This window comes from Numida meleagris, chromosome 8 (genome assembly GCF_002078875.1).
Source record: "Numida meleagris isolate 19003 breed g44 Domestic line chromosome 8, NumMel1.0, whole genome shotgun sequence".
NCBI lineage: Eukaryota > Metazoa > Chordata > Aves > Galliformes > Numididae > Numida > Numida meleagris.
In genome coordinates, this window is record NC_034416.1 from 1,536,764 (window position 1) to 1,561,268 (window position 24,505).

General features: G+C 47.0%; 1 protein-coding gene across 8 annotated transcripts; it reads right to left on the reverse strand.

Annotated features, from left to right (window-relative positions):
- On the reverse strand, positions 331-23,965 carry ENOX2 (ecto-NOX disulfide-thiol exchanger 2). Of its 8 annotated transcripts, none has more exons than XM_021405787.1 (16): positions 23,909-23,965; positions 16,384-16,529; positions 15,536-15,670; positions 14,109-14,192; positions 11,717-11,872; positions 10,958-11,164; positions 10,384-10,617; positions 9,682-9,894; positions 8,121-8,227; positions 5,503-5,617; positions 4,750-4,931; positions 3,810-3,917; positions 3,187-3,243; positions 2,388-2,496; positions 1,788-1,873; positions 331-1,649 (listed from the first exon to the last, which is right to left on the reverse strand). In XM_021405787.1, exons 1-16 carry the CDS (start codon positions 23,944-23,946, stop codon positions 1,518-1,520), a joined length of 2,109 nt encoding a protein of 702 aa, XP_021261462.1. In that variant the 5' UTR covers positions 23,947-23,965; the 3' UTR covers positions 331-1,517. The 8 variants fall into 8 exon arrangements, with proteins under 8 accessions (XP_021261462.1, XP_021261461.1, XP_021261460.1 ...); XM_021405786.1 differs by having other exon boundaries at positions 15,536-15,667; positions 16,384-16,527; positions 23,895-23,949; XM_021405785.1 differs by having other exon boundaries at positions 16,384-16,527; positions 23,895-23,949.

Sequence of the window (24,505 nt, forward strand, 5' to 3'; positions counted from 1 at the left end):
TTCACGTGTACATTTGCATGATAGCCCTCCTGGGAACGCAGCCAAATCAGGACCCATGTCAGCATTTGTGTATGTACCTGCACACACCTTGCCCCGAGGACAGCACGGTGCCAAGAGGGGACTCCTGATCTTTTCAAGGATGTGCACAGCAAGGAGCCTGGCACAGAGATACACTTCGGGGCAGACTGAAGAATAGATGTCTGCTACAAGGGCAGTGCCTGTCCAGGCTCACAAAGGGCTTGGCCTCCAACCGTCTTACTGCTGGAGCATCATCTTTCCTGTATCAGGCAACGCCAATTAGGTGAGAAAAAGAAAGCAGCAAGGCCAAGATTGGAACATAAAAAAAATGTTTATTCCTTAAAAATACAATGTTCACTTGTAGTGACACAAATACTCAGATTTCTTTAAAAGGGTTTTCATATGTTTCCAGTGTAGCAGTCTTTCAGTGTCAGGAGCAAGGTGAGCAGGTAGCTCCCCCCAGCATGGGCAGCCTGGTCCCAATAGAAAGGTTTGTTCCACTCATTTCTGCAGCCTGCACCAGAGTAAGCTATGTGCAGGTCCCTCACTTGCTTCTATGACTCCAGGAGGTATCCACTACCAGAGCTCTGTCTGATGACAGTGTGGGTTCTTTTGTTTGCTTTGATTTTTAAAGCATTTAACCTTCTATCTTAGTCATCTTCTGCAGAGGGCTGAGAATCTGATGTTTACTGAGGACATGAGGAACAGCCCTTGAGAAGGTGCAGTCTGTGCTGCTTCTTGAACTTTGTGAAGAGCAGTCTCAAAAACAAAGTGGGTGGTAATTATTAAAATACAGGTCTGATGTAGGTCTTTTGCTCCACCCAGATCAGTAGAAAATTAAATACCCCTCCCACAAAAAGTTTGATTACAGACTGATTCTGCAGTGCACAGATCCCCAGAGGTGCTGCTATCATAACACTCCTGGTGACACTGCCTTCATGTTGGCTTAACAGTTAAACCTTCAGTAGAGAAAAGAGCGTGAAAAAGAACTGGTTGTTAGGCTCAGAGAGACACTGAGCTAATTAAATCTTCTTCTGCTTAAACATATTTTGTTTTTTATCATATAAATGTCTAAAAAATGCCTTCTTTTTCCTTGTGGTGGTTCTAGAAACCAGAAAATTATTTTTTTTGTATTTGTCTCAGTGGATAGTCTATGTGTTCCTATCAGTAAAAAGAAGGTACAGTGCTGAGAGATTTGGGCACACGAAACACATACAACATTGGCAAAACACTTAGTCTACATGCTGTGCTTAAAAATATCAGACATGAACTTTGTACACAAAATGTATCAAACAGCACTTTGCTTGTTAACAAAATAACTCAAAGAAGCTCCAGCACCTGAAGTTTCTTCTAGTGCTACTCTGGACTTAAAATTTCACTTACGTTATTATCCCATGCGTGCAAGATAATCATCATAAACAGAGGTAAGAGGCATCCCAAGTTTTCTTGACACACACATCCTGCTGTTGCTTTCAGTGTTAAGTAGGTTCAGCTGAAGTTCAAGTCATTTTTAAGCCATCAAAGCCACAAAACTTCCATTTTTTCTCTAAACTGGCCCCAACCCCACTCAGCTCCTGTTTGAACGTAGTTTGTAGCCTGGTCATGAGAACTTCCACTTCTGTGGTGCAAATCTGTGAAATGAAAAGGAAAATGTCACTAAAAAGCAAGACACTTTTTGGTTACAGAAGCCCTGTGATGACTGGTTACATTCAAGCTCAAACATGTTTAATTGGTGTTTAATTGGGAAATGAAGGTATTAGTACACCTACTTTGCTGTCCAGGCGCTGCAGATAGGAACAAATGTACTCTATGCTTGCTCCAAATGGGTGCACGTGAAGAAATGTTGAAATTATTCCTGGGGAAAGGAATGCCACAAATGTCATTTTCATGAGAAGTATCAACTGAGAACACCAGCTCTCTGCTAGCACTGCACACAGGGATCTTATTTGGCGCTTTTGGTTTTAAATACGGTGAAGTTTGGCCTGTGGGCTGCAAAATAAACAACAGCTAACTGATGGAGTTGGTTCCCACTTAGAGATCTCACCACTCTCACTCCCTGCCAAGTAATGGTGATGTGCTCCACGACAAACCTTGCCAAGATGCAGCAGGAGGTTATCAGAAATGTGGGGATACAAGGCTAAAGTAGAGGGAAAGCAGAACTCTGCTCCAGCTGTACCACAGCAAGGAGCAGGAAAAGACAGGCAAATTGGGAGAGAGCAGAGGTGTGTCCTTGGTTACAGGACCCCCAGCCAGAACTGGCATAATTCAAGAAACAAAAAGCAGACACTAGGAGCTGTGAGTCCACTCTGAAGTAACTCCCACCAGTTCGGGTCTCTAACATCATCACCAAGCTAATCAAAAGGCCTTACCAACTAAGAGAGCTTCTCGTTCTGATTTCACAGGGCTATTGCTCAGTGTCTTCTCCACTGGACACTCCTTCTCCTGGCTGCATGCACAAACTCTGGACATACTGCTCTCCTGCAGAAACAAATATATACAGGGCCTGTTCCACACACCAGCAGCACAGGAGGCACACTTACACACCAAGACCTGAGGTAAGGTAAAACCTGACAGTTTGTTTTCTTGTTTTCCTGTTCCTGTGAGTCATCATGTTGCTTCATCTATTTATCTATATATTGCAAAAGGCATCCAACACACCAGAGTGATGTTCATGTTGCTGTCAGAACCTGCATCTCTGAATTACCAAGCTAGATTAAAGCCTATGAAGTTAAATAAGATACCACAACATGCACTTTCATCATCCCTTGGTCACTTGTATGACATCTGCTCTGGAAGGTCCTTTAAAAAACAAAAACTAGACTAGATAGAAAGTCTTGCAGCAACTAATTCACATGCAGATGTACATTTTTCAGGTGCATAAACAGTGGCAGTATGATTAAGCAAGTGCCTGCAGCCTGCAAAGGGTTTGGGATCAGAACTCTCCTTGACTTGAATTTGTGGTATTGAATTAAAACATAAATTGCATAGTTTACTATCCTCAAAATAAGCTGCTATGGATAACTCAAAGTTTTTAATTTGTAAATATACAGACAGTTCATTATATACCATGTTTGTACACTTCACAGCAGTTAATTGCTCATTTTACAGTGAGATGTCACTACTTCCCTCAATAAAATACTCTGACTAAAGCAGAAGACTTTGACTTACGTTCCCTTGGCCGTCAGTAACATCTCTCTCTTTGTCCTCTTCATTTGCTATGCTTTGCTACATACAGTTTAAGAAAAGGAAAGATTATTGATGTTAGTGTGCTATTTTTGTTCTTTGATATCCATTAAAGCTCCTGCACTGGAGATTACTGGTATTCAAACTCTATTTTAATTACTAAAAGCTAAGTATTTATTACCTTCCCTAGATCAAGGCACAAAACAGTGGGGTTAATGGTTCAAAGTCAGGGAAGGACCTTGCACTTGGCTCTACACTCCTCCCTTTGTAACATTTCTCATCTGAAGGTACTTGTACAATTGAGTCTGCTGTGGAGGAGAGGACCAAGGAAGCTCAGATTCACATGCAAGCTCACAAACAAAATGCAACTTTATATTTATCTAGTTGCTTCTGTTGATTGTCTCACTGTTATACGAAGCATCAGCAAGTTCACTACTAATATGCAACCTCCAATTAATTAGTAATTTTTTTCTAGCTGTCTAAACACTACTGCTCCTAAGCAAGGGCTAGGTATCTTCTACACTCTCCTTCCTTGCACATGGAAGGCCATGGAGTGCAAGATCTGCATTTACTACTGAAGAATAAGAAAGGATCAAGAAGTCACATACCTGCTCCTTAAGGGTTTCTAATAACGTTTCTATTTTTAGTTTGTCTTCTTTCACTTTTTCTAGCTCAGCTTCTCTCTTTTTGTATTCATCTTGAACTTTCAAAAGATGCTGGAAGAGAAAAGTTAAACAGTTCATAGCTCTTTCAGCATGGTTACTTATCCTGGCAGTGGTATACAGAGAAACTTTAACTCCCTGACATCTGCAAAAAAGAAAATCTGTTGTCTGGTAACTCCTGCCATTTCCTCACACACAAATAGCTGAAGGTGTTTAGAGAAGGCTTCTCCCTCCAGCTCAGACGTTACAAACACCAACGCAATTAGTTCCTACCTCGGGTTCCTTCAGTGAACAACCACAGCCTCCACAGAATGTCTGCAGGTTCTAATCTTAATGAAGTGCTTAGCTGAATTATCATGTACTGTATATCCTTTGGTTGTCAGTCGGGCTTAATACATGAGGAGCTACTCTTAAGATTTACAAGGAACCTAAACACTTGATATTTGGCCCAAGGAAATCCCAAAGAGCTCTACAAATTTATGTAAGAATGAAAGCTCAGTAAACTTCAGAAAAGGCTGCAAAGCAAGCTTGGGATTTCCCACTTTTTTGCTCACATTAGCAACCAGAATCTCAGCGGGTTTCAAGGGAAGTTAAGCACAGACTCACAGCCAACGTCACACAAGGAATCCATAAAGTATGGCTTGTTTCTTTGTGACTGTTATCAGCTTATACCCCATTACTGTTTTGAAGTAGTTTTTTTGGTTTGGTTTTTGGTTTTTGTTCTTTTTTTTTTTTTCATTTTGGTAACACCAGAAGTGACAAAACGTCATTCTCATCTGGCTGTTTTCATCCCATTGAAATTAACAGAACTCCTTTGCCTGTGCCCTGCACCACAGCTCCCTTGCCTTTGTAGCAAGGCCACAGCAAGATAGAAGCCCAGGCCCACCTGCTGCATCCCCTGCAGAGCCTGCTGGAGAAGTTTGAGCTGCTGCTCTTTGGTTGTGTCTTCATCCCTGCTCGCTTTGCCATGCTCCTGCTTTAGGAGTTCTACTTCATTCCGGTAGGCATCCAGCTGCCAGCGCAGACTGTCATTTTCTTCTTTCAGGGCTTCCACCTGTGACACTAGTGCTGGAAAACAAGGCAGGCAGCGATCAAAAGTCAGAGCTGGGGATGAGCTGGCTCTCATAGCACACAGACAGAGCACACTCACAGCTCTGTGGCTGCCACGTCTCAGTTACAAACCCAGAGTACTAAAGAGAGTTTCTTACAACCACTCTTCGGAAGAACATGCTGCTCTGGACAAAGAACATCCCCTTAGTAGGAAAAGCAGTATTTAAGTTGGGGAAAAAAAAGGAAAAGGCAAAAGAATGTGTTGGGGTAAAACGACGATGTGGGGAAGGAAGTAGGTTTCCTAACCAGAAAAACTGAAAGACTCTGGACAGGCCCCACTGCCACCATCAGCCAAAAGATTATTTCCATCAAACCATGGGATGAAACACCTCCACCAGCCTGGTGCTGACCAATGTAGGAATGGGGTTATATGACATTATTACTGCAAGTATTAGAGACTGCATGCTGTTAAACCTCAATAGCAGACAACTCCTGTTGATTTTGGCCTGAACAGTCAGATCTCAGTGGGGGTCCTAAAAGAAACCACTGGACAGACATATATTTTCATGAGCTACAAAAAGTAATTTACCTGACTCCTCTGTTTCTTTCATTTCTGCTGGATCTTCTATTTCTTCATCAGACATTTCCATTTCCTCCTCTCTTCGAATGCCCATTAGTTCATCATTATGAATGTTACGAATTTCCTAAGGTTCAGAAACCAGATGTTTTTCTTTAATACAGATTACAAGGAATAGATTGTATGGATAGAGATGCAGAATTTAAGTCTACAAAACACAACTCCACGATACAAGAAAAGGGAAATGATACAAATTTTTGGCACAGACTACTCAACCAAGAACAATGTCTAGCAGGAGCCAATCTATCAGCATTACTGACATTTCTGACTCTTCCATCTTCCTTCTAAACCACACTCTCCTGTGCCTCTGGGGAAATGAACATACTCTCAGCCTGGATGAGCAGATACCTTGGGGACAACAATACAGAAGGGGTAAGAACAAGGCAAACCTGAGCAGGAGGGACAGGGCTGGTTCCAAAACAAGTGCTGCCTGCCCTGGAGACCACACACAAAACGGCAGCTGGGTTGAAGATTGTAGAAAAATTTTTCCTGCAGTTTTTAACTGATTCTGCCCAACAGCTAAAATCTAAAAGCTGGCCTGGAAACTGGAAGAACCTGCAGAGAGCACAGCACACAGTGAGGCCAAGGCTGCCCCGGATGCACAGCAGGATGTACCAAGGTTTGCTAGTGCCTAACCAGGCAGGCCAGGGCTGCTCTGTGGCTGAAGGGGAGCCACGGGTGGGGAAAGAAAAGCATTAGAGAGGAGTGATACTTAAGCAAGGCCCTTCCAAAGCAAGGAAAGAAGCTGGATGGTAGCTGTAGCAGTGTGGTGTTTCACCAAGTCTTAAGCTGCCGTGGCTTCTTCATGAGCTGCCCTCAGCTACAAGACCCACCTGCACTGCCTGGCAAAACCACCTTTAATCACCACTGACAGAGCAGCAAAAACCCTGACCCAGCACAATGACTCCCAACGCACCCATTCCCCACGCTGCCCTCCAAGATTTCCTCGGATTCAATTCCAACAAAAGCTGTAACAAGAAGATGCATGCTGGGGGGCAATCTTCCTTTAAGAATCAGTCCTGAGAAAGGAAAGCATGCTGAGCCCAGCAGCACCCCTGGAAGATGCCTCATCACAGGTCTCACTGCCTCCTCCCCCTGGGAGAACTTACCTTGGAAAAAAAGACCACTCCGCATGGAGAGCGCGTTCCCACCCCAACCATGGTAAGTAATCTCAGGCAAGCAGAAAAGAAAACAGCAGCACTAGGGCTCAAAGCAGAGGCATAACCTGAATCAAGACACTCCACTTGGCTATTTGGGTACGAAACCAAACATTAGCTCCTCATTATAGCTGCTAAGAAAGGACTAATTCAGTGGGATTTGGAAAGAAATTCCCTGAAGTGCAATCTCATGGGGGGTTCTCAGCTGTGAACTTCCCAAAGCAGTCATTCAGAGTTTAACAAAGCTGTGGAGGATCGCTCATCTGCTTTTTACCAAGACTGTTCCTTGAATATTATCAGTAGTCTGATTTTTCTCAGGTTGCAGCTTTGCTGAAAGGTGGCCTGCATACACCTAACCCCACAGACAAATGGCTTTTAGAGAAACAGTTATCACCAACTTGTTAACTTTGCCCAGATTTACATATGATGTTTAAATAATTTTAAAGGTGAAAGGTGACTCTTAGCATTGTTGGGACAGAGTTGTTTGTAATAAGGAACATAACATATCAGAAAAACACCGAATCACAGGAAGGCTTAGGCTGGAACCAATATTTCCTAAGGTCTTTACAATAACTCTGGCTTTCTTCAAAGAAAGCAGTATGGTAGCAGTGTGGTACACTCCCTGCAAACCCAGATTGGGCTGCCCAGGGCCTTACCCAGAACTCAAAGGTGGAGATTCCCCCTTCACCTTGGGCTCGAGTGCTCTTCAGGAACAGAATTTGAGCCTTAAACCCAAATGGAAATTCCCACGGTGACACGTGCCCATTGCTGCTCACCCTCATGCTGTGTGCCTATCAGAAGAGACCATTTCTACCTCCTTGTGCACCCCGTTTAAATAGCAGGAAGCTGCTGGTGGGGGCCCTTTCAGCCTTCCCTTTCCCAACTTACACAAGCCCAGTTCCCTTACAATCCTGGCAGGCATCTACCAGATGTTTGAGTAACACACTTCCTTTCACACTCCCCCTGCCCCACCTTTAAATCCTTAGCTCCCCAATATGCATGAGATAAACATACAAATATGAGAATATCTTCCCTCAAGTCTTTCAGACTGCCCAGCTGCAGCTGTTTCCATCTCTCAAGTCAATCAGTAGAAATGTGAAAAAAAACCAGATCTCAGTGGTAATACTTGTTTTTTTTCCCTTAACATCTCTCTAGAAATACCTCTTCCTTTAACATTAAAAACAGATCAATATTCAGCTTCAGTCAGCATACAGATCTTAACGCATTGCTGCTAGTAACACAAATACTATCAGCAAATTTATTACCTGGAACACAAGAGACGACCGAGTAATTCCCATCTTACACTGTGAATTAAGATATTGTTATCCACGTGAGCATTGGGCAAACTTAAAATCAATATCCTGACAAGAAAGAGACTGGCTGGAGGATCTAGCACAATAAAAAATTACCAACCTCTGCTTGTTTGCACCACACGCTGATGTTCTTACGCTGAGCTTTCGTGAAATGGTCCCAAGCCTTTTGTTTGGAGGCAGAATGGTACACGGCCACTATTTGCTCGACTGTAGTATCAAATCAGCAGACAAATCAGGCCAGAATATCATCCAGAGAGGGCGAACAAGAGGAGTAAAGGAGTAAAAGAGTGGAATCAGGCAGGTGTTTGGCTAACCTTTTGTTATAACACTGTACTGTGCTGAAGCCATGCTCAGGACTCTGTGCCTGGAAAGGAAAGCGGGGACTTCACCAGGCCAGCGTCACAGAGTAACGCTCAGTGGGGAAAACTGCATCTGCACTCAGTTGGAAAAAAGGAAGGCACGTGTTGCACTGAAGAAAAACATTCAAGGGCACTACTTGTGAAAGCTGGCACTTCGGATGCTCTTAGGCCCAATGGGTACAGTCCCAAAGAACAGTGCAGCAGCCAGAGCACTGCATCCTACGCATCCAGCGTCAACTTCTTTTTCTTCCTTGGATTTATTCTAAAGTATTTTTCTAGAGCATTTGCAGAGGTTTTTGGAAATATGAAGTGCCTCCCTGGGACAAGAATTCAACCAACAGCAGAAAGCACACTTAGCTGTTTTTTTTTTTTTCCCCACCCCTGTGATGTTGTATTAGGTATAACTCTTGTGAAATAAAATAATCTCTCTGCTACTTAGATTAACTAATAAATCTAAAAGTGCCTGAGATATCACTAGGTGTTTCATAGAGGTGACTTGCACGCTGTTGACTATTACTACTTACTCTGCAGTGCATACTGTTTTTTCTTCTGGACCGTGTGCCCATATTTTTTTTTACAGAATAAAATATAAACAAATCGAATATTAGACAATTAACAGTCAAATTAACGAATATAAAACCAAAGTCAAGAACGTTCATATCCTAGCCAAGAGGTTCAAGGAGACTTAGTAAAGTTACGGAAAAAGTACTCTTAAAAATATTTCAGACTTAGTAAAGAAGGGATGTGTAACAGGCTAGGAATGGTTCGAGGAACTGTTGTAAATCACACTCTGGAACTAACAGAACCAGCGCCTCTTCCTTGATTTAATAAACTACTGGGACTCGGGTTCAAAATTCTGTTCTGCAATAGGTTTTCACCATAACTTCAGCTGTGACTGAGAACAGGGTATTGGGAGCACTCTAATGCATCCTACCTTTGATGAATAAATCCTGCACATTTCGCTGAGCCATCAGATTACCAGGAACTTACCTTGTCCGTACACAGAAGTGCAGTGTTGAAAAGATTACAGAATTACTAATAGACTATAATTAAAAAGAGGAAAAAAAATTAGGAATTCATCTCTCCTCCCCTCAGATGTGGACCCTGACTTCAGTGAAAAGTACCACAAGAAACGTTTGCCAAGTTAATGACGTATGCTTATAAATTAACTGTAGCTGCATGGAAGCCATTGACATTTATGTTCCCTGGTGATTTTTTAGTATGACCTCACCAGGCTCTAGAAATTAAGCATCTTCCCTACAACAACAGATAACGAACACTCAGTGCAGAAATACTACTCACACTGAACCAGAATCCCTGAGAGAGCAAGCTTGAACTTCTCTTTAGCTTCTTCCATCTCCTTCTCGTGAGCTGCCTTCTCATTCACCAGTCTGCGAATGTGGCTGTTGGCCGACTGAATCATGGAGTAGAAGTTGTTTGCAGTCCTTCTGTTCACTTCTCCACGCTCTATCCAGGTGAGCAAGGTCTGCACAGCTTCTGAGAACTTAGTGTCATCTGCAGTAAGAAGTGGTATCTTTAAATTGTGGAAGTACAAGTTCGCCTGCGCAGCTTTCAGATCCTTTTCCTGCCACCCCCAAACTGACCTCTCTCAAAGGTCACCTTGCTCAGGGTGGCTGACCTGGGTTCTCAGAAGTACAGCATTATCCAAAGACAAGACTACACAAAGGAGTCCAAGGCTAATCACAAGCTGACAGAAAGCTGTTGAGGCACCACAACAAATTGCAGAATCAACTGCTGGAAATGTACGAGATAACTTTGTACGCCTATTTAGATGTACTCTTTTGTGACAGCAAATATCCTCTGACTGAAAGAATCAGGCCACAGATGGGGTTTAGGCTTCAGAAAAAGCCTCGGGATTTAAACTCATCACTTAAGCGTGAACAAAAATGGTTTGGAAGGAACTGTCCAAGTCGGGTGTAGGTTTGTTTTTACAACGAGACAACTCTGTGCAGGCAGGTAGCCGCAGGCCACAGAGCCACTTACCTTTCAGTTTCTCTGCAACAATGCTGCACTCGTGGTCAGAGTAATGCACAACAGGAGGTGGGGAGGGCGGGTGGAAGCGTTCCTCCTCCAGCCTCCTGCGATGGCGCTCCTCCCTCGCCAGCATGCGCTGCTTGCACTCCCACTCATAGAGGTCGTCCCGAGCCTGCGCGAAATCCACGTGCAGGCGCCCAGTGTCTTTCTTGTCAGTGCTGGAGCCCAACCTGATGCGATAGCCTGGTGGTGACAGCAGAGTTCACACAGGACAGGTGACTTACACAGGGTAGAACCTCAAGCTCCCTCTGCCTGCCTGTGACTCCCACAAAGCTAGCGAGACCCTGAACAGAAGAGTTTACGGATTGCAGAGGTCTACAGTATTCACAGTGACGAAGTATTGCTCTCTTTCCTATCAGGAGCAGCTTTCAGGTATTGAAGCAGAAAAGTATTAAGAGCAGAAAAAGAGGCAAACTGACACATGAGACAAACAGCTATCAGGCCTATCATCGTAACCATGTAGAAGTCGTTACGCTCACGGCCCAGAATTTTAAGCTTCCATCTGAGACAGAAAAACACCTACCAGAAAGATACAGCGCCTTGTCCACCATGAACTCCTCAGCAAAGCGGATATGGCAGAAATTCTTCTTACTCTTCCGAATAGCTATGACTTCTCCACACTGCTCAAACACTTCCATAATGATCTGCTCAGTTCCATTTTCCGGCAGCCCTCCAACAAACACAGTCTTACAGCCTGGGGGCCTCTCTCTTGTTGCTGGAGGGGGCAGATCTGAAAACAGCAAAACAAAAACGGGCCAGGTTTGTCAGCACAGTTTCCATTCACCTGCCCACCTGCCCTAACAGACGTCCTGGTTTCCTTTAAACGTATGGTTAGCTACAGTATATATGGCTTGATTAACAAATAGTTGTATAGCACCTCAGCAGTGCTTTGTACAAGAACAAGCACGTTTACTAGCTTGTTTCCAAACAAAACATCTGGGGCTGAGTCAGTTTCCTCAACAGTAGCTGATTTGGTGCAGTGCTTTGGATTTAGGATGAAAACAACGTTGATAACACAGAGATGTTTTAGTGGTTGTTGAGTAGTGCTTACACAGAGTCAAAAACTTTTCAGTTTCCCACACTGCCCTGCCAATGAGGAGGTTGGAGGTACATGAGGAAAAAATATAATGTGATGGGTCAACAACTGGCTGACAGGTCTGGCCAGTCACTAAAGGGGTTCCATGTGGCTCTTCTCCGATGGACGCATTTTTACGTATGTATTTTTCTATATAGACACACAAATTCATAGATAGAAAGAGGACAAAATATAAACAGACGTTACGTGGGTTAGGTGGGAAAAGAGTGCAGCTCTTGCAGTGAATGATCTCCTTCACAGCAGGCATGTCTGGAGGAATGGGAGGAGGGACTATCCCCAAGCCCGGCATCATGGGGTTGATTGGAGGGATTCCAGTCATCATCCCAAGAGCAGGATCAAAATCTAAAGGGAGGAGAGAAAAAGGGAATCAGTTTTGGACCCATACAGTAATTGTTCATTTGGACAGCAAATGAAGTACTCCATCTACAAACATCAGTGAAGATAATCTGAAAAAACAAGAGAGAGGGGACATTACCACTTACCTCATCAGAACTTCACATTTGTACCCTTAATAACTTTTTAAAAAACTATTGGTCAATTGCATCAGCAAAATAGATTTCCTCTGTTCAGATAAACTGCTCCACTTTCTTCTCATAAATACCATCTCCAATCTAACATCAAAACCTTTTCCAGTAAATACTATATTACCCATATAAAGAGAGTGTAGGAAATTCAGCAGTTAAGAATGTTCCAGAAGAATTCTGGGTAAAATGTACAGCAGTATTTAAGGAAATACTTCACTGTTAAGTGCAATCTACAGTGGCAACACACATCTTACCTTGCTCAACTCGTTCCTAGGCTTCATTCAGATACAGAGTACTAAATAAGAAGTATTTTATTCTGCTTTTTGCTTTTAGATTTACCTCCAATACCAACTAAAACTAAAGAGACTTGGTAAATGCGAGATATTTTATCTGTTCAGAAGCTGCGAACCTTGGGGAAATCAACACTTTCAGTCAGCCCAAATGGAAAATGTATACTTAAATGCCTTACAGTGAAAGGTCACGAGTCGAGAACGTCAGCAGCTAAGGACACCAGCACCAGCAGGCCAGCTGGTACTACCAGGCTGAGATCTCAGGTGCAGATCACCTTCTCTGTCTACCACCAATTCTCTCCCTGTAGCAGGAGAAACTCTGAAGACCCAGGCAACCCCCAAAACACCAAAGGACGCTAGCACTGAATGTGCAGTTTCGAGCACTGCAGAACTGGCTGAAGCTGGCTGCCTTTCTCAGTGTAAGCAGATAAGATTAATTTTGCAGGGCACAGATGAGAATTACAAACAGGCAGAACGGAGTGGTGCAGAGATAGCGTTTTCCTTTGATCTTAAGCTGGCACCATTTCATACGCTATTCGTATCTCTAACGCAGGGCAATGATTTTGTATTCCTCACTTTGCAAACACTACTCAAAAACTGTTCCTACTTGGCTCCACGGTGATCTGGGTGCAAGACAACTTTCAGTGCCCAAATTGGACATCTCAATTCGGTAGCTGAGTTTTATTTTCCTTTGTATTTTGAAATGTTTTGTCTAGGGCTACACTTCTACACGCTTTACGTACAACGTTTTGCTTGCCTAATTCAGATTTCCTTGCAAGCGTTGCTGTTTACTTTATGCCACACAGGAATGGTGCCAACAGACCCAAAGCAAAACCTCCACCGTGAAACAGACTTTACAGAGAAGGGAAAAAGAAACCTCCCTACCCAGCTCTAGATCCCTGCTGAACTTCAAGATGAAGGTCACCTTGTGAATAGCTGTGACTTTCAATGGTAGTGCCCTCCGAAGACGTAAAGCAGCAGGAGAAAAATCAAAAAGACCTATTTCTGAGCAAGTAAGTTCCCGATCCAAGCCAAAACAAGAGCAGCACCACTGAAAGCAAACTGAAGTTCAGTAAGCTGGAAGGAAGAGGAATGACCAAAGCTCTCACTGCGGGCAGGATGGGAGATACAGAGCAACAGTGACCAGCTGGAAAAATGCAGAGACTGCTGAAATGCCCGTGTGTTAGAATCTAAAGATCTGCTCGCCTTCTCAGCACAGTTTGGCACAGGTAACTCTGTGAGATCAAGATTGTCTCAGCGCTCGTTGGCAGAAAACAGAGACAGCATGGAAAAACAGGAGCTGGAGAAATCAGAGAGATAAGAAATCCAGGATGGGTATTTCTCTGATTCAGGCTTTTTTTAAAAAAAAAAAAACCATGAATCGATACAATTAATAGAAGCAAAAGAACTAGCAGAGGAGAGAACTACACTCTAATGAAAGGCAGAAAGTGTACACACAGGGGGAAACAGGTCCCAGGGTCTTTGGATTTGCAGTGAGCCTCGCTCTTCACTGCAATGCTGGACAACTTGCCATCTCGCCTAGGGGTCTGCTCTTCCTGTTAAGAAGCTAATCTCGTGGCTACAGGCCAGCATCTGAGAGGCTTGCAATGCAAATTCAGAAGAGTCAGTCTCCATTTGCAAGAAGGAAAAAAAAAAAGAAAAAAGAAGAAGCCCTCAAGGACTCTAAGAGGTTCAAAAACCATCAGGCCTGGTAGCTGCTGTTTGCTGAAAGCTGGGAGAACTTTTATATAAAACTAGTATTACCTGGATGGCGTGAAAGATGATGTGTATTCATTTTAGACATTGTAGTCTTGTCAAAGCATCTCACAACTACATGCTTTACTTCATCTGTAGAAACAGAATGAGGCCAGTAAGTTCTCAAGCATTTTCAAACAATTTTTTAATGTGACCTGAAACTTTAGTGTCACCTGCCTTTGAGCAAAGATGGTCCAACACATTTCAAGCTTCCATTACCTCTCCTTTTTTTACTGATACTACAGATGTGTCTGGTCTGAACTTCAAACCATCACTGTGCTTTACAACAGACCCATATTCACCAGAGCATTCTGCTGTCTTGCACTCGGGTCACGAAAAAACATCGTGCTCCTTCTGAAACATTGAGTCATCTGTCCTGGGAGCAGAATGCCTGATCTCAAAGCCTGATCTCAGAAGGATCAGAACAACATGACTTGGAAGCCTAAAGTCTTCCCTATTCTTACAACAGGGAAAGGGAAAGCAATTTCATACTTCTGTGTGCTCTCCCAGGACAGGATTTCTGATTTTTACTTGTCACGTGTATGTGAATAGGAGAAAAATACATGAAGGCATCTCCTACAGCAAAGACAAATGTGAAACAAGGCCTAGGAAACAGAAGAGTACAGACTGCATGCAAAATTTATATCAAGTGATGCTATTAGCTAAATATAGGATCAGCTGCACTGCAAGCTACCTCTACTGTGCCACCAGAGGAGTAATAGGATTGCACAGTACTGCCAACACAGGCGCTCTCTCCTTAGGTAGGAAGGCAGTTATTCAGGCATGAGACAGCATCCTTCTCAAGTGCTTAATTGTAGCAAAGGACTGAAACAGTAATTTCAACTCAGGATTTTGATTCACAGGCCCATCACACTGCTTTGAAACCATGTGTAGCACAGCTCTTACCACATAGGAGCTCTTTAGCATACCCTGGATAGGTTGACTCATCCCTGAGCAGTACTCCAGACTACCAGGTGGTCATTCTTGAGCAAAATCCTCCATTAATTTCTGCCAAATCCATTTTCACTGCCTTATTGCTTTCTTCATCATTCCCCTTCCAGCCTTCAGTCTGTGCAGTTTTAGTTCAGCTTAGAATAATGCGTTACTTGGTGTCATTGGCTTCCTGAGCACTGTAGGCATGTCTCAGAGTGGAACACTTCCCCTGCTGCTCTGCTGCAGTTATCTGCAGGTACAACCCACCTTCCCGCTTCCCCAGCAGCCATTCTTTGCATCCATAAACATGTATTTCTTCATAAACTCAGCTTCAAAATCAGCGGCCTCTTGATATATCTCATGTTGACATCAACGTATTTCAAATGCAGCTTATAAACACGTACTGCACATAAAAACCCATTAATCCAACTCAACTGACATAGGTTCTTCCCAAAGACAGGTTTGAAAGAAAAGGTGGGTGCAGGCTGGATAAACTCACACACCTGGCAGGAGGGGCTGTCCTGTCATCCCCATGGGAGCCATCCCCAGGTTGTTCATCGCAGTGGCCCAGGCAGTTGGGTCTGACATTGGCAAGCCCATTGAAATGGAGTCTAGGCTTAGATTTCTGCCACCATCTGCTGAGGAAAAAAAAAAAAAAAAAAGGTGATTAAGAGCCTTTTTGCCTGCCTTCACTGTTCTGTAGGACAAATGTTGCTCAGCAAGGCTCTGCTGTATCAGCATACAAAAGCAGATTTGACCCTAGCACATAGGAAAGGGCTGACTGAAAAAAGCAACATCCCTATCGAGTAGATGACATCTCAGGGAAGCAAGGTGTAGGAAAGCACTGACTTCCAAGAGCATTTACAATTATGGTTCGTCCATTACAATGCACAGCTCTAAGGGACCCTGAAGGAACACTGATTAAAGATAAGAATTTATGAAGAAGGAACAAATATTCTGCAAGTTTGAACTGCCACAAACGCACTGAATTCAGAGACGACCAGTCTGCTCACGCAGAGAATATTTCCACTGCCACTTGAAGACATTTCTCCCATGCTAAAAAGGGAAATGAAGTGAAGAACAGTCACACATTTCCAAACACCCCCAGCTCCCTCGACCTTATTCAAAGCAGAGGTGCTGCAGCCCTCTGATTGTCCTCATCCCTCCTCTGCACCTGCTCCAACAGCTCCACGTCTTTCTCGTGTTGGGGGCCCAGGCCTGGAGGCAATGCTGCAGGTGGGGCCTCACAAGGGCACTTTCTGCACTGACATCTTAGCACAGCAGTTGGCATTGGTCTGCACTTCCAAGACGCCTTCTGTTTCGCCAAATATCAAGCTGCTACACGGCTTACCTGCAGGAATGTTTGCTCTCTTCCTCTTCTTGCCTGGATCACTTCCATTCTCGGTTGGGCTTTCCGACACGCATGCACCACTCGGGCTGCCAAACTGCAGAGACTTGCTGCTGCTGGCAGGATCGAAGGACAGATGGTTTAAGCCTGAAATACAAAAATAGATTCAGATACTTTATAACAGTTTGCAATGCTTCAGTATCACCATCATAAAAGTAACGACCTGTCCCAGCTACTGCTGGTATCCTTCAGACCCCTGAAACAATTACATCTCCTGTTTATCCTCCCCAGTATGCCCCACTCAACCCTACACTCATGTCACTTTAAAACACGATTCACAAACATTATTCCCAGCCTCCCTCTCTAGACCCACACAAATGAAGCTGCGTGATGCTATGAACTAGGGGTGCACCTCTCCTGCATTGTACAGTATTTCCCAGTTCAGAAACTTGGAAGGCAGAAATTCATCCTGTTTTTTCCAACCCAAGAATGCATTTTTAATAGATATTTAGCTTTGCCTAGTTTGCCACCAGCAGTGAGTGTACCTGGGCTCATTTACTAGCAAAAACACAAGGCAGCCTCAGATCATCATCAAAAATGCTTGCAATTGCTACTGCTATTTTTAATCAAGGAGGCTGGCAAGCAGTTGAGCCCTTCTGTAGCCAAAAAACAGCGCTCAGCAATCCGTGCCCTCAAGGAGAGCTGGCAGACCTAGCTGGGGACCTGCAAGGGATATGGGGAAACAGAGCAAAAAGGCACAGATCCTTAAACAGCCAGCCACTATATACAGGAAGAAAAGCTAATTACGCACATTTCGATCACAGGTGACTGAAGAAAAACTGCTTTGCAGCTTCTGGGTCCAAGGCATTACATCCATTTCAGAGCAAATTTGTGCTAAGTCACCTGTTAGATGATCCACAGATCTGCCACAGGCAAATGGCAGCGATGGCCAGCTATGCCTCATGTACATGCCAGCAGAACACAGCCCCCCTTGTTCCTGCCTCCTTAACGCGGCCTTTTTCTCAAAGCAAGAGGTGTTAACAAGAAAAACGGACTCTAAACCATTCCACATGACCAGAGGTTTCAGAAATCCAGCGCTCCAAACATAAGCTTGAAGCACAAAACTGATCACAGCAAGTTTTGGAGAGGTATTCTGCCCTCGGTTGAGCTCTGAGTTCACTACTCCATCTTCTGCTGTACTCAGCACTTGCAGAGAGCCAAGACTGAAGGGACGTTAAAACATTCCGCCGTATTTATCTTTGTCTCAGCAAACTCACTCTGAACTCAAAGTCAATGCAAAAAAAAACCAAAAAAAAACCAACGCTGGACCAATGAGAAGTGACAAAAATAGCTGCATTTCTGCTAAGGTACACATATGTTCCGGGGGAAGCAGCACAGCTACAGAAGCATCCAAGATGACAAGGATGCTGCCTCAAAGCACCGAGGGGCTGAAACATGGCAACTATTTCATTTATACCAAACCTTTCCCAGCCATGCTGCAAGCCGGCGGCAGTGCTCTAATTCCTATTCCAAAGGATTCCACTTCCAAGAACTTGCTAATAAATACGGTTGCTGAGCATGGCTGTAAATAGACAAGAGAGTGGATGCAGAGAGTCTAAGGGGGCTCTCATCTCAGCTGCTGAAAGGGGAGAACACCAGAAGCAGCCAAAAAGCCGAGCGCTGTTCAGCTGGCAACAACAATAGTCACACCCAGCTATGCAAGATGCCGACAGCACTGCTCCTTAAATACTGCAAAGTGAAAATATCACCAAGGTCACGGGGGTTCAGGAAAACAAATCACGAACGCAGCGGGTTAAAAATAAGACAGGCCGTGCCTGGTAAAGAAATAGCGAGAAAGAAAAAAAAAAAAAGAAAAAAAATGGGTCATTGTAATCAGTGTGAAAGTTACTTTGTTATTAAGTATTAAGCTTCAAAGCATGTTTCCCCCACACTCGGGTGGAACGGAGAAAGCAGAGCAGGCTGCCCCCAGGCAGACACTGCCACTGCTGGGCCTGGCACCGGGACAGGCAGCGCTGGCTGCAGGAGCATCACATTGCACCAGCACCTGGGCATGAATGCTCCCCACCCCGGCCATTCCTTTCTATCCCACTGAAGAGCAAAGGCGGCTATTTAATGCAATTATTTCCATCACCGCTTTTGAATAAGATCCTTTAGCTACAGGCCAAACGCTGGGCTGTATGGAAGGCACAGAATGCACCAGCAGCACTGCCAGGCAGCTCCTGGGTCAGTGCTAAGGAGGTGCCCAACAGAGCAGCACAGAGCAGGAGGGAGCAGCCCCGCTCCCAGCTGCCTGCACGGCCCTACACCCATGCCAGCCAGCCCGGGCACTTGCTGGATTTCCCTGTGATCCAACTCAGCTTGCTCCCCCAGCAGCCATTAACATCACTCCAAGGAAGCAGATCGTTTTCTGCTAGGATTCACGTATCTAAGTTGCCCACAGAAGGCTCCGATGCTAATGCGACATGCAGGAAGGAGCAGAAACAGACCTACAAATGCTCTGAAGGATTCAGCACGACTGTCCACAGCCTCCCCACAAATATAAAGCACTGCTCAAATGCAAACCAGCAGGCAACTTGTTGTACAGCAGCTGGGAGCCTGCAATGCCCCTCCTGCTTCCAGCAGGCAGATTAACAAGAAGAAAGCTATAAAAGGAGAAGAGACCGTGGTAATGGAGTCATTGCCAAATACTCGTTTCTCTTCTTGCCTTGCATCATGCAGGAGCGGAGGGGAAGGGGTGGCTGCTTCAGTTCCAAGTAAAATGCTCTTGAATAGGTACAGACCGCTGCTGCTGATTCAGCAAACAGACAGGCACTGTGTGTGTCCAAGAGCTCCCAATCTCATCAAGATAATTAGCAGTAGCAGCTTAAGTCTGCGGCACGGTCTTCCAGAGATTATATGCTGCACAGAAGAGACGGAGAAAGGAAATTCCCTCTTATACCAGGCAGGAAACACGGGGTGCCACCCAAGAAGGTGATTTTTTCAAATGAGAGAGCAACAGCAGGAAAGGCTGCAGTGAAGGGCCAGGTCTTCATTTGGACCTGTCTATAATCAAAGCAGCTGCACAAGTTTTCAGCCTGGAGAAGGGGAGGCTGGAGCCTGGAGAGGGGGGGGATTTTATCAGCCCATATAAATATCTGAAGTCAGGATGCTATGACAGTGGAGCCAGGCTCATCCAGTGGTGCCAGGACAATGCTCCTCGTGGGTCTCTTCCAACTCAGGATATTCCAGAGCTCCACGATTCTGTGAGATGACTGCCAGCACAGATCCCCCTCCCACAGCAGCCCTGAGAACAGCAGGCTGCTCTAGGTGGTCTTCAGCCCTGGATTCTGCCTGCTCTGACCAGGGACACGTGGCAGCCTCCTGCTGCACCCAGCAGCTCCACCAAAGCACAGACCTGCCCATCGCTCCGGGTCCGTGCTATATATGGGTTTAGAAAGGGCCTGAATACAGAAAGGAAAGATCTCAATGTTCCAGGCATAAATCAAGGCAAGTATCTATCCTCGCTGGGTCCCATGCCAGGCCCTTGACAAGACTTCGTTTTCCAGCACCTGGCTCCCACTAACAGAACTTGGCAGTTTGTCTTAATGACTAGCAAAATATACACGTGTGTATATATACATATGAGAAAATCTACTTCATTTCAACTGAAAAGCAAGGTTTTACAGATCGTTCTTTTTTACCAACAGCAGAAAATGTTGGCAATAGCTCTCCCAAAGACACAAATTGGCACAGCTCACTGCGCAAGGCTCTACGACCGCGTTACTTAGGGCAGTACCCCAGCAGGGCTTCCACTTCAGGACTTGTGCAAAATCCTGCCCTGCTGTGTTCACTAATGTCCCAGCAAACACCACAAGCCCTGCCCACGAGCCCAGCACTGCCTGGGTGCACGCAGAGCTGCTTGCCCAGGGTGCACGCTCTAGCAGCAGCCTCACACACTTCTGCTGCTCGGGCTCTCAAACATCTTTCTTGACATCCAACTGGTTCACAAAAAGAAGGTACGCAACTCCATCCCCTGTAACTCGAATCAAGAAGTAGTAACAGGTACCCTGACACCTTCCTATGCCTAAAAGCATCTAAAGCACATGCTTAGGAAGCCCACGGAGTTCACACACGCTCACCAAGCTTCCCACTTACTCAGCATCCAGAAGGGAGAACTTCAGAAATGGGCTGACGCAGGCTTTGCTATAAATACGGATCTATCTTTTGCCAACATTGGCCAATATATGAAATACATATTTCTCAACCTGAACACTGGTCCCTTTTCTTAAACAGAAATAAACAGGATTGCAGAATATGAAACTCCCATCCGATCACGTACCACTTGTCCTGACATCTAAAGGAATGCATCTAAAAAGAAAACAAAGCACCTAACATCTGCAGCAATCAATTGGAAAACACAGGAATGATAACAGCAAGGAAGGGAAAGGAGAGAATAAAAGCACAGAAGCAAGTCACACTTCCAAAGCAAGCATTTGCTTTCTGGAACTGGTTCCCAGGCTTCAAACCTATCACTGGGATTGTGCACTCTTTTCTGCTGTACTCCTGGCTTCACTGTCACGGTCAGAGCTCTATAATCATCAGCTGCCAGTCACACCATTGGTACAGAAGCTGCCTAAGCACACTGCAGAGATCAGCACGCTTTCAATAGTTACTTCTGTCAACTCCACGTAATCCTACGTTCTAACAACTCTCATCCAGACAGCGCGAGAGAAACGCACCTCCCAGATAAGCACACAGAACACGCACAGTACCTGCATACTGCACCAGAAACATGGCAAGCTGCTCACAGGACTTCAATATTTCAGCCAGTTTTCCTGCCGCTGTCTGCCTGGCTGCCAGGTGAAGCTCACGGCTCAGCTCCCACGCAGCACTCCTGGCTCAGCAGGACACGAATGAAGCCGGGTCCTAATGGCAGCACAACTACCGCCGTGCTTCCCCGCTGCAGGCAGTGCCAGCGGGGGCATGAGGAGCTCAGGTTGGGGAGACAGCTCACAAACTGCAGCCGCATGTGTCACCATCAGTCTGCAGTGAGTGACACCCATGGGCTCGTTCCTGGATGTGGGGGAAGGAGGTGAAGGAGCAGGTGGTAAACCGATTAGCAGTAAGTAAATCTGAATTTGTGAGGGATTTCATACATCAGTGCGCTAAGCGCTGGCGTGCGGTTAAATAAACCTTCCTTGCGTGCCTGAAATGAGTTGCCTTTGCATAGAAAGATTAAGCTCTGGTAATCCTTGAAGATAAGGGGCACACAGCTCACTTCTCGATTCTGGAAGCTTGTAGTGAAAAGAAATATTAACTCCAGACAAGGTAATTACTGCAGCAGGGCACTGTAAAAGAAAAAGAGGTGTGAAGAGTCACTGTCTTTGGCTGTGAGAATGCAGCGTTCATAATACTAAAGGGCTGTCTGCACGGTCTTCAAGTAAAGGTATTCACAAACCACAGCCAACACAGCAGCAAAAACACAGGGTCGATCCAGTCGTGTATGAGTTGGGTTCTGAACAAAGAGGAAAATACTACGTACTGGTGTATGTAAGCAGACACACACACCCAGCCACCCCAGTCTGTGCTTCCCTGTGGAAGGCCCTCACAAGGCCGACGAGCCCCAACAAATAACCAGAACTACCAGCACCCAGCCCTGCGAGGACGCTCACATCACTCTGCCAAGCCACGTTCCCCCTCGACCCAGCGTCTAGAAATGGTTTCGCACCAGCACGCACTTGGATTCACAAGAGGCACGCGGCTCGTGCTCCTGGAGCTGAGGCGCAGCCCTCAGCGAGGAACGTGTCACAGCCCGTCCTCAAATAGAATCATAGAATTATAGCTAGGTTGGAAAAGACCTACAAGATCATCCAGTCCAACCATCCAGTCCTGCTCCTCATCCGCCAGATCCGAAGCGCTGCCACTGCACCCACCCAGGAAGCGATACACACACCCTCGTGCAAACGCTCAGAAACTCGCATTTTCAGAACACGATTCGCTCTGCAGCTATGAATTCCAGCGGGTAGGACCGTCACCAGAGCCCGGTGCAAAAATCTGTGCTGAGGGATGAGTGCTGCTGCACAAACAAGGCCCCCGAAGAGAGGCAGGGGCAGCCCACAGGCTGGGGGACACCCATGGCACCAGGGAGAGGAGCAGAACTGCCGAGTGCCGGCTGAGAGCGGAGCAGCCAGGCCTTGTGGGGAGACACTGCTTTGGGATCGACATGCCGGCACTGGAAGAATGTCAGCAGAAAACTTGGGGATTAGGCGAGAAATCTCACACCATCCGTGGAAGGTATTCAGAATGCCTCTGCAGCAACACCTTATCTTTGAAATTGCTCGGAGATTGAACCTCATCTCTTCCACGAGCTGAAGTCACTGATACTAAAAACATGACCTTAAACTAAGAAACCTGACCTTACAGTGGCTTAGAGGGAGCTTTCAACAACTTCACACAGAGGGCTTTTTAACTAGATGTTGCTAAGTCTCCCAAATGTAAGATTGAAAAAACAGAAAGAACAGCTTCTCAGCTTCCAGATAGGGAAGGAGACAGAATCGCAGAACGGCCGGGTTGGAAGGGCCCTTAGTGCCCGGCCATCCCCAGCCCCGTACCATGGGCTGGGTGCCCCCCAGCTCAGGGCCCACCCGCGGCCTCGGGCACCTTCAAGGATGGGGCAGCCCCAGCTTCGGGCAGCAGCAGCGCTGCGTAAACGCGTGAAGAATTTCCTCCTAACACCTCCCTCACCTAAAAATTTCCCTTTTTCTCATTTCAAACCCCTCCCCTTCGTCCTATAACCGAACGCTCGGGTAAACGAGGGCAGCCGGAAGGCTGTGCCAACGCGAACTGGAAGCCGCCCGGACGGGCTGCCCCGCACGCTGCCGCGCTTTGCAGGCCAGGGAAGCGCAGCGTCCGCCCGCTGCAGCTGCGTGGAGCCGGGAAACGGCCGAGGAGCGGAGGAACGAGCGACGTGCCCGCGGACCGACACGCCAAGAAGCGTTCACACGCAGCCCGGTCTGAAGGCACGTGGCGGTGAGTAGCCGGGCCCCGCGAGCGGCACCGAACCAGGGGTAAAACCGCGAGGACAGCGCCAAGATCGGCAGCGCAGCGACCACGGAACCAATCGCGCGTGCACGTGAGGACACGTCGGGGCGAGCGGCAGCGCGTCCTCATCGGCCGCAGCAGAGAGAGAGCTGCCCGCCCGAGCGCTGCCGGCCGAGGGGCCCGGGGGAGCGGGCGCGGCAGGGACCGCCCGCAAACACCACAAGGACAGGGCCCGAACACCGCACGGACCGCACGGACCGCCCGCAAACACCGCACGGACCGCTCCCCCCCGCCGCCGGCGGCCCCGCTACCCGCGCGGCCCCGGCCCACCCCGTAGGCCTCGCAGCTGAGCTGACTCCTCAGCGGCTCGCAGCTCCCGCACACACACCGCAGCGCGGGCGGAGAAGGAAACGACGACAGCCATTCCCGTTGCCGTCGTTGCCGCTCCCGTTCCCGGCCCGGCCCGCACTCACCTCCCCGCCCCGCTCCGCGCCCGGCCCCGCCGCGCCCGCTCTCCACGAACATCCGCCCCCGGCGGCCCCGCTCAGCGCCCCCCTGCGGCGCCGCCCATTGGCTGCCGCGGCGCTGGGGGCGGGGCGTGGCGCGCACTGCACGCCGGGAGAGCGGCGGGCCCGGGGGCGGGAGCGGAGGCAAGCCGGGCGCGGTGCGTCCCGTCCCGGAGCCGCCCCCTGGGGACCCGCGGCGGCCCGGGGCCTTTTGCTGTCGGCGGGGACCGGCGTGGGGCAGCGCGGCCCTCTGCGAACACACCGAGAAGGGCGACCCCCGCCCCATCCCCCCCCCGTGAGTCTGAGCAGCGAGCGGAGCGGCAGCAATGCTGTTTATTCAGCCGACGGGACGGCAAACGGAGGAACCGAACCGCTCGTTATCTTGACCCCTCCTGGTTCAGAGCCGAGGGGATGAGGAGAAGCGAGTCAGCGGCGGGTACGCGGCGAGGGATCCCCCGCTGCAGTGCGGGCCGGCGCTCCGCCTCCTGCTTGGCTCGCGTGTCAGCTCGCATCCATCCTTCCTTCCATCGCCCCGCGCCCGCGGCAGCTCTGGCGCCGAGATGTCAGCCCTACTGCGG

What these genes read in the sequence shown, in the direction of transcription:
- ENOX2 (XM_021405785.1), bottom strand. Translation starts at nt 23,946, where the DNA reads ATGTTCGTGGAGAGCGGGCGCGGCGGGGCCGGGCGCGGAGCGGGGCGG. An exon ending in TCATCTTTCACGCCATCCAG is followed by an intron (nt 11,873 to 14,108) that starts GTAATACTAGTT and finishes TCCTCCCTTTAG; the next exon opens with ATTTTGATCCTGCTCTTGGG. An exon ending in GAAAGAAACAGAGGAGTCAG is followed by an intron (nt 4,932 to 5,502) that starts GTAAATTACTTT and finishes CTTGTTTTCCAG; the next exon opens with CACTAGTGTCACAGGTGGAA.